At 41.6% G+C, this 18986-nt stretch overlaps 1 protein-coding gene across 3 annotated transcripts in view; it reads left to right on the top strand.

Moving 5' to 3' along the window:
* hdac5 (histone deacetylase 5) overlaps positions 1-18986 on the top strand; it is a 144011-nt gene that overhangs the window by 123432 nt on the left and 1593 nt on the right. For all 3 annotated transcript variants that reach the window (XM_028454442.1, XM_028454440.1, XM_028454441.1), the window contains 12 exons: positions 10418-10551; positions 10646-10766; positions 10852-10901; positions 10972-11079; positions 11160-11215; positions 11374-11461; positions 13416-13535; positions 14275-14372; positions 14506-14624; positions 14711-14844; positions 16813-16894; positions 17623-17803. In XM_028454442.1, coding sequence (XP_028310243.1) covers positions 10418-10551; positions 10646-10766; positions 10852-10901; positions 10972-11079; positions 11160-11215; positions 11374-11461; positions 13416-13535; positions 14275-14372; positions 14506-14624; positions 14711-14844; positions 16813-16894; positions 17623-17803 — 1291 coding nt within the window. The remainder of the gene's footprint in view (positions 1-10417; positions 10552-10645; positions 10767-10851; positions 10902-10971; positions 11080-11159; positions 11216-11373; positions 11462-13415; positions 13536-14274; positions 14373-14505; positions 14625-14710; positions 14845-16812; positions 16895-17622; positions 17804-18986) is intronic.

Below are 18986 nucleotides of genomic sequence, written 5' to 3'. Positions count from 1 at the left end.
AGCACCTGGCCGACCAGATAGCAGACGTGGAGAAAAAACATCCAGACTCTTTGCTAATCATTCTCGGGGATTTTAACAGAGCAAATCTAACCCACGAACTCCCTAAATACAGACAGCATATAAAGTGCCCCACCAGGGGTGCTAACACACTGGACCACTGCTACACTGTAATAAAGGATTCATATCACTCTGTTCCCCGTGCAGCTTTGGGGCTCTCTGATCACTGTCTGATTCATCTCATCCCGACCTACAGGCATAAGTTTAAATCTGCTAAACCTGTAGTAAGGACTGTAAAGAAATGGACAGAGGAGTCAAAGCAGGAGTTACAGGACTGCTTTGACTGCACTGATTGGAGTGTTTTTGAAGCTGCATCAGACAACCTAGATGAACTGACTGACACTGTGACATCTTACATCAGCTTCTGTGAGGACATGTGTGTGCAGACCAAGACTTTCTGCACATACAACAACAACAAACCCTGGTTCACACCTCAACTTAGGATGCTGCGTAAGGCTAAGGAGGAAGCCTTCAGGAGTGGGGATAGGGACCTGTTCAGGCAAGCCAAGTACACACTATCCAGGGAGATCAAAGTAGCCAAGAGGTGCTACACTGAGAAGCTAAAACAAAGCTTCTCAAACAAAGATCCCTCTGCAGTGTGGAAAAGCCTGCATGAAGTCACCAACTACAGGAAACCCTCCCCCCACCCTACTGGTAACAAAAGACTAGCTAGAGACCTGAACAGCTTCTACTGCAGGTTTTCACACCCACCCCCCAGCTCATTAGCATCAGCCCATCACCTGGACTCTGCCCTTCCTGCTCCCCCTACTGCCCCCCCTACCTCACCCTCTGTCCCCCCACCTGCCCTGAAGATCAATGAAAGAGATGTGTGCCAGCTTTTCAAAAAACAAAAGATCAAAAAGGCTCCAGGACCAGACGGAGTATCTCCCTCCTGCCTGAAAGCCTGTGCTGAGCAGCTGGCTCCCATCTTCACACGGATCTTCAATACATCACTGGAGCTGTGTGAAGTACCTTCCTGCTTCAAAAGTTCCAGCATCATCCCAGTCCCCAAGAAACCTGCCATCACAGGACTCAATGACTATCGACCCATTGCTCTGACGTCTGTAGTCATGAAGTCCTTTGAGAGGCTGGTTCTGAGCCACCTGAAAAAGATCACAGGACCCCTGCTGGACCCCCTGCAGTTTGCCTATCGGGCAAACAGGTCTGTCGAGGATGCAGTCAACATTGGTCTGAACTACATCCTGCACCACCTCGACTCCCCAGGGACCTACGCTAGGATCCTGTTTGTCGATTTCAGCTCTGCATTCAACACCATCATCCCGGACATCCTTCACCAGAAACTCACCCAGCTCACAGTGCCGGCCTCCACCTGTCAGTGGATCACCAACTTCCTGACTGACAGGAAGCAGCAAGTAAGGCTGGGAAGCATCACATCTGGCACCCGGTCACTCAGCACTGGCGCCCCCCAGGGGTGTGTTCTCTCCCCACTGCTATTCTCCCTCTACACCAATGACTGCACCTCAGGGGACCCCTCTGTGAAACTCCTGAAGTTTGCAGACGACACCACCGTCATCGGTCTCATCCGGGACGGGGACGAGTCTGCCTTCAGACGGGAGGTGGAACAGCTGGCTCTTTGGTGCAGTCAGAACCATCTGGAACTGAACCCGTTCAAGACCGTGGAGATGTCAGTGGACTTCAGAAGAAATCCCCCCCCACTCCCCCCCCTTACCATTTTAAATAGGGAATTGGCTACCGTGGACTCCTTCATGTTCTTGGGATCCACAATCTCACAGGACCTGAAGTGGACCTCCCACATAGACTCAACCAGGAAAAAGGCACAGCAGAGGATGTACATCCTGCGTCAGCTGAGGAAGTTCAACCTGCCCCAGGAGCTGCTGATCATGTTCTACACCTCCATCATTCAATCTGTTCTGTGCACCTCCATCACTGTCTGGTTTGGATCTTCAACCAAACTAGACAGACACAGACTACAAAGGATAGTCAGGACTGCAGAAAAGATCATTGGTGTTGATCTGCCCTCCATCCAAGACTTATACCTGTCCAGGGTCAGGAAACGGGCAGGTAGCATCACTGCAGACCCCTCACACCCTGCACACAATCTGTTTAAACTCCTCCCCTCAGGCAGACGCTACAGATCATTGTACGCCAAAACAACCCGCCATAAAAACAGTTTCTTCCCCCAGGCTGTCACTCTGATCAACTCTAAACAGTCAAAGAGTGTCAGTCCTGTTTCTGTGAAAAAACCCTGGAACCAAACATAACAACCCTGGATCAATCTGACACTGAGAATGTTCATGTACATACCTTTAATTTAAATGTTCTCCTGCACTACTTATCAATGCTCTACTGCACTATTTTCCTTTTATTAATATTATATTTTATTATTACCTTTCTTTTCTAATATTTTTCCCTTCTTTTTATCTTGTTTTTTTTTTTTAATTTTTATTTTGTATTTATTTATTTTTTTTATACTATTATTATTATTATTACTATTATCATCTTGTTATTTGCACATTATAGTCTAACTACTGTTTATATTTATACTTATGTTTATACTTATTATCATCTCTTCTAGTTGATTGTTTATTATTGAATTGTTTTCACTATTGGAGAGAGCACAGTTGACCGAGTCAAATTCCTCGTGTGTACAACATACACTTGGCGAATAAAGATGATTCTGATTCTGATTCTGATTCTGATTGGTGGTTAAATTAATCTGTTCCCGCACAATTAAAATCTCTATTTTCTTCCAGAATAGTGTTTTTGTTGGTTTAGTTATCTTACCAGGGATTTAAAAACTTAAAGGGGACATATCATGGTTTTAAATCTTTTCTTTTTACATATAAATCATACAGTTGTGGTCTATATAAAGCGGAACTGCAATGCTTGGGTCTGAATTCCTCATTATTATAGCTCCACCCCTTTTCTACCCCTCTTCTGATGTGCTTCTGAGAGCAACTCGTTTTGGTGCAGTCTCTTTAAATGCAAATGAGACACTCCATACCCCGCCCCCTCTCCAGGTGACACTCGGTTCAACGCCACCCTGCTCGGCCATTTTTGTAGTTTGATAGAAGAGATACGGCTTTGTAGCGGCGCATAAACTAAACTTAAAATAAACTTTTTATTCACACGTTATTTACAAAATGTCAACAACGAAAGACTTGTCCATCCAGCTTTACATGTTCAAGCCAGAGTCTGACCCGGCGGAGCGAGATGAAAATGAAGATGATGAACCTGCAGAACCCTAACAAGTGAGCTAACACAAGCACTGAGCTAACTCTAGCGCCAAGCTAACGTCACGAAATGCATTTTAATACAGTCTTTTCAAAGACAAAAACGGCAAAATGAAATGACTTTTGAAAACTTTAGACTTAAATTAAACCACGTAGGCCATATCATCAAGGATCTAAAACTAGCACACAGTGCTAACATATGAAGATGGTGCAACTGCTAATGCTAACAAAACAATGACAGGGACGTCTTATCATCACACTTTTTAGTGTTATTTACAGCTTACCGAAGTGCTCTGTTCATCGTCTCCAAAGATAGAAGGAATTGAACCCTCAATCAGACAAAGTCTTTCTGCAAATCCTTCTTTATACTGGTGGAGGTTGATGAAGCAGTCATCCTTGAAGTACTTCGCGCACACAAAAATGACCTTACCCACAGATGTGGGTACATTTCCATGAAAAATAAAACTCAACCAGACACTTTGAAAAGGTTCTGATGCTGGGAGACGGTGTAATGAAGCGTGTGGGTTACTACATCCAACAACCAAACATTTTGACTTATCCTCTCGTAACTTCGGCATCCTTGAGCTTGGACTACAAAATAAAGGTGAGAAATAAAAATGGCGGATTGCTCAAAGTGTTGGACCTGGAGTTGATGTCCTAATTTGGCAGTTTCGCTGCAAATACTGTGATGTAATAGTTCAAAAAACGTAATAGAGAATAGAAAAATGGAAACAGATTTAAAAATATGAGCAAAACAGAATATAAAGATATCTACGGAGCACCTGAAGAGATTAATTAGATTTTTTTCTGTACTTCTAAACACTCTAAATATACAACAAAATGCATTTAAGGGCTAAAAAAGTGGATTTAGCATGATATGTCCCCTTTAAGGTTAGCCACAGGTGCAGGAAAGTTGATGGTCTGTAGTTGTTGCAGGAGGTGACGTAGGAATGTGCTGAGTCATTGGACAACATGATTTATTTTAGGTTAATAAATTGTTATATCTTTTTTTTATTTGTCATTAATCATTAATAGCCTCTGTAAAAAATAAGTCTTTATTTCAATAGTTTTTTTTAAAGCTATAGGGAGCCATTGCATAAGAGTCAAAGGGCCACTTTAGGCCCCAGAGCCACAGGTTGCAGACCACTGCTCTGGGAGAACCACAGCTGAACATCTGGCCTGGCATCATAGTCCATCAGTTCTGATCCCTCCATGATGGTTCTGATGAGGTCCTCCTCTTTAGTGTGGAATCGTGTATCCGCTGCACGCGTACGCTCTCCGCTCAAAGCCCCACATGCACTCCGTCACTATGCCTGGTGAGCTCAGCGCGCTCTCTTAATTTAATAGAATCTGATCTGTATGAGTCTCAGTCTCAACCATACCTGGTTCAAGTAGCACGGCAGACCGAAGGAAACTTCATTTTTGCTGCTTTGTCTGACTCTTTTCTGCACTTCCGTCCTCTGCTCTCTTTCTCTTCGCCGTGCCTGCATCTCTCTCTGTCAACTTGGTGTTAGCGTGGCTACGGTCCAGGTGTTTCTTCAAGTTACTGATACTGTTTTTCATATCTCAGGTTAAAATGTGTTGTAACGCACCTTACTGAGATTTGTAATGGGTATAATATTACCTAAATGTGATTAGTAATGCATAACATTACGTAGAGTGTCAGCAGTGAGCTGTGTGTGTGTGTTCAGTGGGGCTCCTGTTTGTTCTGACAGCAACAGGAAGGAATGATTTGTGGTACCACTCCTTCACACACATTGGGTGGAGCAGTCAGCCACTAAATAAGCTCTCCACTTTGGTCGGTGTGTCCTGTAGAGGATGCTAGTCATTGTTCATCACTGTCCAACCTCTTCCTGTATGTGACGAAGGCTGTTCCCCCAACAGACCGCTCCCCACAGCATGGCTAATGCAACCAATATGTCATAGAATTACTGAGTTCCTCACCAGGTAGAGTGTGAAAACTCTCTCTGAAACACACTTGGCATCACATACTGTGGTCGCCATGTGCGATAGATTGCCCAAGACAAGAATGCATCGAGACCAACACTTTTGGGAGTCGAGACCGAGTCAAGACGAAGACCGAGGCCATAAAATTCCATTTAAAAAAACCATGGCAAGGTTGAACAGTTAAAGTCTCTTTAATTTTACTTTCTTTTAATTTTAACACTAACAATTTTTTCAAAGCAGAACATGTAAGAATCTCAACTCTCAACAAATTTGTTTCACTAAAATCGACTCTTGTGTATTAAAAAGCCACTGATACCACCAGCCACCATAATTATTTTAAATATCAGAAAACCAGTCAAGTGAATGTACAGTAAGTGTTTAGAGGGTTTTCTGACTAGAAATAAGATGATGGTCCCAGTTTTTGCAAATATCTGTCACATAAAACAACCCAACAGTTTTCCAAGGAGGAAGAACAGTCACTGAGCCAATAAAAAATGTTTTTCATTCAGGTTAAATTTCAGCAATAATTAATCAGAAACAGTTCATCCGTAAATAACATCAAATGTCTAGCCTGAACAAATTCAATAACAAAATACAAAAACAATTAAAAATTGTTGCTCACCCACTTCACCAGACTGAGACAAGACCAAGAACTTTCAAATGTGGTCTCGAGACCAAGACCATTCTGGAGTACGACAATACTAGAAGAAATGGACTGCAGTATGGTGTTAGAAGCTGAGATCACGCATATTAGAGTTGTCACGATACCAAAATGAGTAAACACGATACTCTACCAGACAAAGTATCACAGTTCCGGGTAATATTGCGATACTGAAGCCTTTTTTATTATTATTTTTTTTATGAACTGCAATGTATTTGTACAAGTTAGAAATACTTATTAATTACTTATAGTGTTGTTTGGTGCATGATAAGAGTACATGAACAAAAGCATATAAGCAATAAAAAAAATAATAAAGTAAGTTGACATTTATATGGATGAAATTAAGAAAAATAATCATTCAATTTCAACTAACTAATAGTGTGGTGTTCAAGACCACACTATCCGAGACCAAGACTTGCCTGGGACCAGAATGCACCGAGACCAAGACAAGACCAAGACTGTCGGGAGCCGAGACCTAGTCAAGACCATAATTATTATTTTTTTTCAATTTAAAAAAATATATAAATAAATACAATTTTGACAAGGTTTGACAGTTAAATAACATCTCTCTTTAATTTTAGTTTCTTTTAAATACATTTGACGGACAAAAAAGATGCCTGCAAAAAATTAACTAAAATATTAAATCTACTACTGCTACTGATAAATTCACAATTATTCTACATATTTGAAAACAAGATTTTTATGTCAGCTGAATGTACAGCAAGTGTTTAAAAGCATTTCTGCCAAGAAATAATGATTCTTGATTCTGATTCTTTGAGTTGTGAAGGTCAACAGGTCACAGAATTCATAAGATAATTTTTTAGTTTGAAAAAGCCTTTAAACAGGTTATTTTTATTAATTCACTTAGTTGATATAGTTTAATTTGGTTACTGTAATGTAACTAGAATATTCAATTAACAAAGGTTTCCAACTGTAACTGTAAAAGTGAAACTTTCTGAAATAAAACTACAAACAAGTTGTCATCAGTGTAAAAAACACAGATCTACAGGTAGATGTGCAACTAAATAAAACAAACTCAAACCCTGGAACAGTCATGTGACAAATTAATCAATAGTTCTTGTTGAGAATTATTATTATTATTCTGGATACAGTAGAAACAGAAACTATAAAAAATAATTATATTATGAATCTGTTTATATTGTAGGGAACATATTATATACATAAATGTAATTGGAGTCTAAAGACACAAAAAAACACCACTTTAAAAAGATCATAGACTAATATAAGACCTTTTTACAGTTATTTGAGTCATTCTGGGCTTGTGCAACTTGTGGCAATGACGCGCTGGTGACGACATAATCCAACATGGCGGCGGCCCGGACTACAGCCGATACTATGTGTAACCAATGGGAAGGCAGGGGTTCCCTTTTTGGTGAAGTAAATCTTACCGCATTAGTCTGGCAAGAATGTGAACAGAGGCCAAAGTGGGAGCAAAATTTGTTATTTTATTTATCATCCACAATCATAAAAAATACTTATTTTATTTCATGATGTGGTTTAAAAGCTGGACGTACAAAAATATCATAAACTTTCAACACCAACAAAACTTTACCAAACAAAGTGAAGTTTAGAAAATGAAAATATTAACAAACTTAAGGTTAGTAACTCAACCAAAAACAACCCAAACGTTAGCCAAAGATTAACAAAATCACACTAATCAGCTAAACCTCACTTCATTCAGTTAAAGTGCATGGTGCTACGTTTAGTAAACATGATTAAGAGCTTATTTGAATATGATTTGAGAGCTTATTTAAATATGATTTGAGAGCTTATTTGAACAGCAGCGGCCAACTAGTATAAAAAAACATAATTAGCCTCCTGAACATCTACACTTAATAAAGAATCAGTAAGACAAAAGCTACCTTCCACACTTGGAAATCCGGCTCCCACAGGGGCTCAGGGCACCTCACAAGAGCAGCATTTCCCCCTCAATGCAAACTCCATCGATAGCCTCACCCAGTGACAGGGCAACAATAAGTTATTGAGTACATTAATACCAAAAAACTTGAAGAGACTAGTACTCGCATTTAGCAACCGACAGTAAAGCCTAGGAGCCCCGAACACGCAGACGCTACGGCGTGCACACCTGCTTATAATCTTTCTAATCAGAGGATGTGGTTAGGAAAGCATCCGGTAGACGAGGATGATGCGTTCACGGGTTATATGACGGTGGGAAACTACCACACTTTAACCGTCTGGTTACATATGTAATAAAAGCCTTAAAAGACATGGATATAATGAAAAGAGTGGATGAACAGAGGCAAAAACATGCAGACACACGCAGACTTATTAAATACACACGGACCTCGGTAAACGGAACATGCTTCACCAGCCGGCAGGCAGTAGTAGAGTAAGTGCGTCCCCCGTACTGCATTCACAGGCTGTGATATCATCATTTTATTATTTTACCTGTTGTTAGAGCTACTGTCTTTACCAGGGAGATAATATTTATTACTGGTGATTGTTTTCTGGAGTTTTACTGGGATTTTTACCGGTGATTAGTTCATATCTCCTTCTGCTCCGCGGTGCAAACTGACACCGTAGCCAAACACACACATGAGTGTGTCTCACACGTCACTCAGTCACATTAGGGAAGGTTGCTGTCATTATACGGGGTGGATTAAAGAATGAATAAAAGATTGTTCCATCCCGTTTTTCTCCATGTTATTATCACATTATAAAAAAGTTTAAAAACATCAGGAATTAGTGCTGGTCACAAACGGTCTTGAGAGAAAATCCAGAGTCCGAGACAAGACCGAGTCAAAATGCTTCAGAGTCCGAGACGAGACCGAATCCTTTAAAAACACCGGTCTCGACTACCACAACATTATTAACTAATATAAATATTTTATATTTATATTTTTAAAAAAAAATCTATTTGACAATATTGCTTCTTCTCCAACATAATAAACCAGAGGATAAAATACAATAAACAGGAACTGATTCCCTGAGAAAACTATATTTGTATGTATTTTCTGGATGAAATCACTGGTGTCATATGAGATTAGATGTGATCCCTCCTTTGTATGTATATAATTTATAAATATTGTTTGTACATTGAAAAAAACAAAAAAAAAGTGTTCCCTCCTTTGGCTCCTACAGCTGGTGACAGCGCCTGTCCAGTAGATCTCCTATTGCTTTTACCGTCTCTGCCTCGTTTAAAGACAAAATAGTTCCAAATGGTCTTTTGGAGTTTGTCTTTTTGAGCAAAATTAGTGATGCCACCGACGACGGCGCCGCCGCGGCAGACCGCCACTCGGGCCCGGTGCTTCTGCCATGTGTTGTCTCGTGTTTGTGACTATAAGCGTGCACACGTCCAGACGAGACAGAACTTTAGCTTGTTGTTTGTTTTGAAGCAAGTTTCTGTCGAAGAGGAGCTGTCTTCAGTTCCTTCATGCCGGCAGAAACACACAAACAGCCAATCTGCTAACAGATGGGCGGACCCAGTGTTTGGAAACAGCCTATCACATCTCCGGACGTCACCAGTAACAGGTAAACAGCCAATAATTCAGCAGCTGTGTAGTTTGGTTGCCATGTTGGTTTGTTTTCAAGTAAGTAGCGTGCAGTGAGCTTAGACTGAGTAGTGAAAAGTCGGGAGGAGAGTAGAGGCAGCCGCTATGTAGCGGAAACTGGTACCGGTAGTATCATAATCCACGGGAGTACTGTCATGTAGAATCTTTAGTATAGTAGGAACCGTTACAATTTGGCACCGCGGGGTAGCATGGGTATTGTGCAACTATAACACATTGTTGCCTAAGATGGTTTTAAGACCACTCCAAACTCTACTGATGCTCTTCTGCTGCAGCTCCTTTTCTAGTTTGGTCCAATACAGCTTTTCCCTTTGTGTATCTTTTTCCTCAGCTCTATCTGCACCTTCTTAAGCACATCCCTCTTACCAGACTCTTTTTCTCCTTCAGAAGAGTCTTTGTTTTTAGATTTTTCTCAGGTTTATTGTTGGAGAAATATAGTACCTTCTTGCAATGTACAGCATTATCCACACAGAATGTCATATCGTCTGTAATCCCCCTGTGATGATATCAATTTTAATCTCACAGTTCTAAAACAGTCCTTCAATGCATCCTTAGCTTCATGGGACTGTACAAGAGAGGTTTGTACACAGGCAGATGAGCCGGTTGTGGTTAGATCTTCCTCAGGGAGGAGCGCAGGGGTGGCCAATCCTGGTCCTCAAGAGCCACTATCCAGTATGTTTTAGATGTTTATCTCTTCCAACACACCTGATTGAAATGGCTAAGATTGTTATCAGGCTTCTGCAGAGCTTGATGATGAGTTAATCATTTGAATCAGGTGTGTTGGAAGAGGGAAACATCTAAAACATGCTGGATAGTGGCTCTTGAGGATCAGGATTGGCCACCCCTGGCCTAGCGTTTACGGCGATGTAGCTACTGACACCCTGTGACTTGTCAGAGCCTTGCTCTTTTAATCGATTTTTTATTCCTGTTTAAGAATTTATGAGGTTCTATTTAAATAATCTTTTTCTCTCTATGAATTTATTCAGGTCTTGTTTATGACAGTTTAATGCTGAAACATCAGTGTGTGTGCGGAAATGCTCACATCCACCCAGAGCATGCTGGGAGAGTGCAGAGCATCTGGTCTCGACTGCAGGAAACAGGCCTGCTCAGCCGCTGTGAGGTACAAACACACGTTAGCATGCTAACATATTCAGCATTTTAACTCTAGAAACTGCCAAGTGTATCCGTCACTGAATGTTTCTAACTGTATGCAGAGAATTCGAGGTCGAAAAGCTTCTCTGGATGAGATCCAAACGGTCCACTCAGAGTTCCACACATTGCTGTATGGTACCAGTCCACTCAACCGGCACAAACTAGACCACAAGAAGCTGCTGGGTGCCTATTTATTTATCATGTAGTCATTTATGTCTTCATATAGTCATTTAATTAAGCAGTTAACTTGTGGTCTCTTTATTTTTAGGTCCAATCAGCCAGAAGATGTATGCAGTTCTCCCTTGTGGCGGAATCGGGGTGAGAGTCCTGTGTGTGTGTGTGGACTATGGTGATTGGCCCACTGTGAGCTGTGTGCTGCCTCCTTCAGGTTGACAGTGACACTGTGTGGAATGAGATGCACTCATCAGCAGCAGTGCGCATGGCAGTAGGCTCGGTCATTGAGCTGGCCTTCAGAGTGGCTGCAGGGGAACTGAAAGTAAACACTAGTTCTTTTCAAAAGTCTTTGTGCTGGGTGAAGAGTTTACGTCTTATTCTGTATATTTTGTGTGGTTTTAGAATGGCTTCGCAGTCGTGCGTCCACCAGGTCACCATGCTGAAGAATCCACGGCCATGTTAGTTGTGCTGCTTAATGAGTAACACTGGATGATCAGTTGATGTCTGTGGTTAGGTTATGACTCAGCTCTGTGTGTGTGTGTGTGTGTGTGTGTGTGTGTGCGTGTGTGTGTGTGTGTGTGCGTGTGTGTGTGTGTGTGTGTGTGTGTGCCAACAGGGGGTTTTGTTTCTTTAACTCAGTAGCCATCACTGCCAAACTGCTGCAACAAAAGCTTGGAGTGGGAAAGATCTTCATTGTTGATTGGGTAACAGACACACACTTTATTCCATGTAGTTATAGCTGCTTAGCCACATAACTAACTCATTTTAGAACTTTACCTGTATCCACTATTGATGTCAGTGTGCCTCTAAAACACTGACTTTCTCTGTTGGCCTAAACCTCATCAGAATATACATTTAATTGTATTTGGCAATTACAAATTACCAAATACTCATAAGGATTTTTTTTCTTTCGCAACTCCTTTGTCGTGGAACTCTTCCTAGGCTATTATTGCAGCACTAATGACACATAGGGGCAATGTCATTGATGTGCAGTTGACCATTTTGTGTCAAAAACCAAAATTTCTATATCTTTATGAATATTTATTGTACAAGTTTGATGCTTACATTTATGAAAAGCTCCTCTCTAGTGAGGTATAAGCTGTACTACCTATCAGTAAAAAGATAGTTGTCACAGTTAGTAGATACGTCACAAAATAAAAAATGCTTTTTTCCCTATGACTTGGCCACAAATTGAGATACAGTGCTCAGGCTGGTACCATTGAACAACATTTCCTTTCAATGTGTGACCTTGATCTTCATTCAAGGTCATATTTAAGGTAAAGGTCAGTCTTCTGTTTTTCCTGCATTATTACTTTCAATTTAATTAGTAAAAAGAACAAACTTGTCATCAAATCCAGATGCAGGTTGTTATTTTTAACAATATTTTCAAATACGTATTAGCTTTGAAAATACAGGTCTTGCCTTGCTTTGAAATATTTTTCCACAAGTTTGTATGAAATTGTTCCTCATAGTTCTATTCTTTGTTTCATATCTTTTCTCTTGTTGCACTAACTGCTTCCAGCCTCAGGTTGAGATTTGGTGGGCTGGCCTTTATGTTAGAGCTTTTATCCAATCATATTCAGACATCATGTGTTGCCAGGGTCTAAAATCTGCCCTCATGCCTTCAGAACCAACAGTGTGGGCATCTGTAGCTTAAAGTGAATGGAAATTAAGCTTTTGAGTTGGCTATTGTAGCCTGACCTGCTGTAGCACCTGTGTAACACTGGAGCTAGCTAGCAGGCATAGTACGTGCACGTCTTTTGATTGGATACTGTTAGCCTGTGAAATCAGCGTCGGCTTTTTCTGTAGTGTGACATCATAGGGTGGACTAGGTTGGGATTGGGCTGTGCCTGGTATCAGTGGATAGGTCTGGTTCTCCCGAGCCCGAAAATGTGCTTCTGGTGGAGATAGTCTGAAGTGAACCGCCGAAGGCAGAACACTCCCTTTTTGGAAACAGTATAAAACTTACTAAAAATGGACCATGGAAACACCCAAATACAGCCTTAATGGGAGTGACAGCATGTCGCACAGTACACGATAAAAAAAAGCACAACAAACGCAATGTGAAGCAAGTCTGTTATCTTATCTGGTGAAGAAACACAATAAATCACGTTAAGAATTAATGAAAAACATTTTTTGCCTTGTTCTACGGACCCCAAATCTTACAATGCAATGAAACTTTTCCGAAGTTCAAGTTACATGTTCAGGATTTATGAATGACATACAGGTACATTTTTAAAAATATTAGTTTTCATATTTCTAGATATCTAATCCACTCCTGTGTAATGGTGACTTATAAATGCTGAACGAGGTAACGTTCTTCACCAATCCCTTGTCATTTGAGAGCGCTGATTAAAGATTTAAACATCACAGCTGGACAATTTAGATTTCAAAGGGCAACTGATTCTTTTCAGCACATCAAAAGAGAAACATCTGGAGGTTCTCAGGCTAAAAGTTTTTAAGTCCAGTGTAGCATCTGTGCTGACAGAAAATTAGTGGCTATGAGTGCAAAGCCTAGATAATACTCTTCTGTAGTTTGACCTATGAAATTCTAAATGGCATCATGTAGTTGTCTTTAGCAAAGTTTTAGGTCATAGATAGATCAAATTGTATTATTTTCTAATTTCTACCTTCCGCTGTGACCTGAACCTGCTAAAGGACATTCACCATGGCAACGGCACCCAGCAGGCCTTCTACAGCGACCCCAACGTTCTCTACATCTCCCTCCATCGCTACGATGATGGAAACTTTTTTCCTGGCAGTGGAGCTCCAGAGGAGGTACTCACACTACACACACACGTTGGTCTCTCTAAAGCAATGGTTATCAAATAGTGGGATTTACCTGGGCTCAGGTCAGGTTTAGGCGCGGTATGTACGCTATATGAGCAGTAAAATGATGACATGTGAGAAATGAAAGGCTGGCCTATGGGAAATGAAAATATTATTTTTAAAATGTATAAATGGCTTGTTTTTGACTCACTCAAGCTGTGAGTGTGTGCATATTTGAATAGTGTAAGGCTGTAACGGATTCAGGCTTAAAAAAATAATAAATCAGAAGAGAGGTTGTGGTTCCCATGCATTTGGGGTAAAACACCCTTGTGTTATACTTAATTTATATAATTATATCAACATTATAATCAATAATATCTATCCACTGTGTACACATGCTCTCAAATAATAGTTGGCTGGAGAACACCACTGTTTTATTGGTAACACAAACTGTAAGTCTAATTTTCACAGGACTTACAGTATATTTGCTATTCTGACTGACAGCTATTCTATTTCCCTGAATGTATTTTATAATTCAGTTGGTTTGTGTTTAACATTTGTGGAGAATCCCTGGACTTTAACAAATTGCTGATTGACCAATAAAAGCATGATGCAATGGTTTTAGGAAAGTTTGTATAAATATATCTGTTGAAATGTGCTGGGCCTAGCAGTACTGTATGTGGGATCTTCTCCTTCTGAGACAATTCATTATAAAGGGACCATGTACACTGTTTGTCTCGCTCCGTAGGTGGGATCTGGTGCTGGTGTTGGTTTCAATGTGAATATCGCATGGACTGGAGGGGTGGAGCCCCCTATGGGAGATGTGGAGTACCTCACTGCCTTCAGGTAACATGGATGAGTTATAGGAAGAGTGTTTGCTATTGATGTGAATTAATAATGGCTGGTTTAGTAAAGAATTGTTACTATTTATGACTTGCATGAATGAAGCAGAGCCTAAGCATCTTCTGTGTGTGTTTAGGGTTGTGGTGATGCCCATCGCCCAACAGTTCAGCCCAGATGTGGTCTTAGTGTCTGCTGGCTTTGACGCAGTTGAGGGTCACCAGTCGCCTTTAGGCGGCTACAACGTCTCTGCTAAATGTGAGGACATGTTATCATAGTGACGTGAGCACTTTAGCACACAGCTTCTGTAGCATTTGTTCATGGTAAAAAATGTGTAATTGCAGGTTTTGGGCAGCTGACACAGCTGCTGATGGGTCTGGCAGGTGGGAGGGTTGTCATGGCGCTGGAGGGTGGTCACGACCTCACAGCCATCTGTGATGCATCCGAGGCCTGCGTCACTGCACTGTTAGGGGAGCCGGTGAGAGCCAACACCTAAAAACAATACAATTACAATAATAATATTAGATTGTTCTACAATGTGCATTCGTGCATGTGTGTGCGCGTTCATCAGAGATGAGGGCTCGAGTTTGCGACTCGGGCTGGAGTCGCACTTAAGTCGCGCACACCGAGACTTCAGACTGGACTCGAACTCGTGAACAATGTGCTCATACTGCTCCGTGTGCGTGCATGATTCTCCGCGGTGCACCTCAACAGGTGAGCGCGATCGTGCTGATGAGAAACTCACCCTATAAACATCCTTTGGCTGTGCACAATGTAGCTGAGAACACCTGAAACGTGCACTGCACAATACGCACGGGAAAAGGACTGGTGAACTTATAATGACTGGACTGTTAAAATATGAACTCATCATTGTATAATTCATTTGCTGAATTAATGAAGTTGTTTATATGAGAAGAGGAATATAGTTTAAAATTTTCTTAAAACCTTGTTTATGTATTTAAGGGCTAAAATTATGGCAAATGTCTCTTTAATAAAATTCAGAGTGAAAATATTTAATTTATGTATGAAAATAGTATAATATAAAAGTATTTCTGCTGAGAAATTAAATTAAAATTGAAATTGTAATATCTATAGTTGATATAAATGTTAGATTTCTCTCATGTATCGAGCCCTCCCGAACAGAGAAATACACAGGAGTTTATACTCTGGGTAGGCTGGATGTCCAGCCCGAAAGAGGAGATGTCATTTCTGTTCCTGCTTGCGGCCTAGGGATTTAGTTGGAAGTCTGTTTTAGTTAGAAGTGTGTTGAAATCTGCTGACTGTCTGTAAGTTGGTTATTTACGTCACAAAAAGGAGAACCTATATGTACAGAGAAAAAAAGCAGGGTTACGTGCTGGTCTCCACATATGGTGTCTCAGGACATTAAGCAAGAGGTAGATGGTAGTAGTGTTTGTGTTAACGTAAATCAGGTAACATAAATCAGCCTAGTGTTATGTTATCGGTAAACCATGTCCAAAGCATATGCGCAAATGGAAAAAGCATATGTTAGAGTGTTAACTAAAACTAAAATGTGCTGAAACTACAAGAAGGCATACAGCAGACAGGAACAGAAAGTACGTGTCCCTGCTCTGCACTGATGACCTAATGACCTGAGCAAGCTAGACATAAAGTTCCCCTAAGCCTGCAGCTAGGATGTTAAGTTAACTGTAAAAGAATGAGAAGATACTGTACATTGATATGTTTTATCATAAACATAAGGAAAATGGTTTCGGGTTATAAAGTCGACCTAGTTTTCTGTTTGATTAATGCCTACTTTTACAGTTTACTTCCTGCATTCATTTAATAAAAAATAAAAGTTTAAAATATACTTTAACCAAATTAAATGTACTGACCTGAAATTATGTTTATTTGTATTTACCTTGTTTGATGAAAAATGATGAACTTATTTGCATTGTGTTTTATGTTCAAAGGTTTTTCACATTTCTTGTCACTGGAAAGAATAAAAGTAAGAACGAGTAAGAACTGAGTTTGGTCAAGTTCTTCCTTTTTCAAGTGTGGGAATCCATGATGTTATAAACACACTTGACACAATCATTATGTTCAGCATATTAACACTCAAACGTCTAAGCTTAATGTGATTCCCTCCTTTTTTTTCATGGTAACCATGGTAACCATAATACACATCAGGGCTGAAATTTGACTGAATTCTCGGGAACGTGGTACGTGATATTCGGCGCAGAGATGTTTCACGGCCCCAGCCGTCGTTCATCCCAACTTGTTTGGAGACCTGAGACTTGACTTGGACTTGACTTGTGAACATCTTTGGCGTGCGTGCGTACTATCTAAGTTTGAGTGGAGCAAAAATACAGAGCTCAAGGACGAGTGAGCTTTTCTGCCTCGCAGCGCTGCATCCTTCTGCTTTTAGAGTGTGTGGTTAAAAAAATGTGTGACACTAAGTGACACACTGTGTATGTCCTTTTCTCAGAGTGACTCTGCAGTTCAGTGGCCTCAGGAGAAACCCTGTCCCAAAGCCTGCGCCTCATTGGAGAGAGTGATCGACATTCAGAGTGAGCCACATTCAATGTTTCAATTACAAATACATCCTCAATTATCTATGTTTGATTACAACTAACTTCTGATTATGATGAGTTTTTTTCACTTACAATTAAAATATTTAATTTGTTTGGGATTAATTACATTGTAATTGATATTTTTAATGGAATTTCCATGCCAATTACAAAATGTATTAAATGAACTCAATTACAATTCAATTACAACAGCAACTGTCTTTTTCAACACACGCTCTCACACACTTCTCACACACATGCACTTCTCACACACACTCACACACATGCACTTCTCATACACACACTCACCCACTTCTCACATACACACTCACACACTTCTCACACACACACACTCACACACTTCTCACACACACACATTCACACACTTCTCACACACACACACACTCAAACACTTCTCACACACACACTCCTCACACACACGCACACACACTCCTCACACACACTCACACACTTCTCACACACTCCACTCACACACACTCACACACTTCTCACACACACACTCACACAGTACTCACACACACACTCACACACACACCCTCACACACACACACATACTCACACACTTCTCACACACACACTCTTCTCACACACACACACTCAAACACTTCTCACACACACACACTCAAACACTTCTCACGCACACACACACAGACATACACACTCCTCACACTCACACACTCCTCACACCTGTTGCTCCTGTCATGCAGGTAAACACTGGCCATGTCTGCAGAGCGCGTCTCAGAGCAGTGGTCCCTCGTTAGCAGACGGCATGCTGGAGGCTCAGGGTCAGTCAGAGAAGGATGAGGCGGACACGGTCAGTGCCATGGCATCACTAAGTGTGGATGTGGAGCAGCCGGCGTCAGTTCCTGAGGAAGCAGGAACCAACAGGTCTGTACGAACTACATTCATTTCGATGTCTCACTAAGAAATATACGCCTCCGCGTCATTCCTCAGAAGCCCAATCTCATTACGCCAATCCTGATTGGCTGGTGAAATGTATTCATCCACGCCAGGTAGTCCACCTACTATAAGTAGAGTGGGTGGATGATACTACGCCATTCAAAAAACTCTTCTAGCTCTGAGCTATCTCGCGTCTGCAACCGCTTAACCGTCCACAGGTGGACCCTCTTTTGGAATCCATTGCCGGACGCTGCTGTTGGATGCTTTCTCGACCACACCTGGTCGACCGGTGCTTCCCTGCTCTCCACGCTCAGTGCAGCACTTCCTTGACGCCACACTACGGCCATGTGTTGGTTCTCCTGCTAGCTTAGCGGCTACCCACCACGTGCCAAGTTAGCTGCCAACTTCCTTCCGCCTGCATATCACCACAGACGGAAGATGGAGAACAAGGCCCAACACACCAAGGCTCGGAGGCACGCCTCTGCAAATGCGGCAATAAGATTTCAGGTCAAGACACACACCAGGTCTGTTCAGGGTGCCTCAGGCTGGAACACGCCCGATGGACCCTCAACGCCCCTGGCTTCTGCCGCAACTGCGGCGTCTTCTCGTTGAAGAGCCTCCATAGACGGCTGGCACGCCAAACCAGCCTGTTTCAACAGGACCTGTCCCTCCCTCCCCACAGTACCCCAGTCGCGACGGAGATGGAAACAAGAACCTGTGTGGAGCCCGCAGTGAGGCTCGGTTCCAGCTGGGGCTCCCAACTTGACCTTGCCACTGTTCCTCCACAATCAACTTGAAAGTTGTTGCACGTGAGAAAACACTTTGCTCCGCCCATATGGTGCCTATAAAAGGTCCGGTGAACGCCCTAAATGAATATTCAGTAATACAACTTTCACATTGGACCGAGGGGTAAAATGATCAAATAAAACAATCTTCACTTAAAGCGAGGTGGAGGTATTAATTGTTGCGGTGGACACACGCAGGAGAACGCAATTTGGTGACAGTGAACATTAGGAATGATAGAGCGGCAGATCACATTGCGTTGCCTCAGCGCCAGAATGTGACTGAGGTGAAAAAGAAATGATCACACATAGAAGTGGAGGAGCTCAGCCTCACAAAAAGCTGGAGAATCATTGGGGAGGAGGAGGGACACACACACAGATGCACTATA

The sequence above is a fragment of the Gouania willdenowi genome, chromosome 8 (genome assembly GCF_900634775.1).
Source record: "Gouania willdenowi chromosome 8, fGouWil2.1, whole genome shotgun sequence".
Lineage (NCBI taxonomy): Eukaryota > Metazoa > Chordata > Actinopteri > Blenniiformes > Gobiesocidae > Gouania > Gouania willdenowi.
The sequence above is the reverse complement of the archived record's forward strand: the minus strand, read 5'-3'. Positions and strand labels throughout refer to the sequence as shown.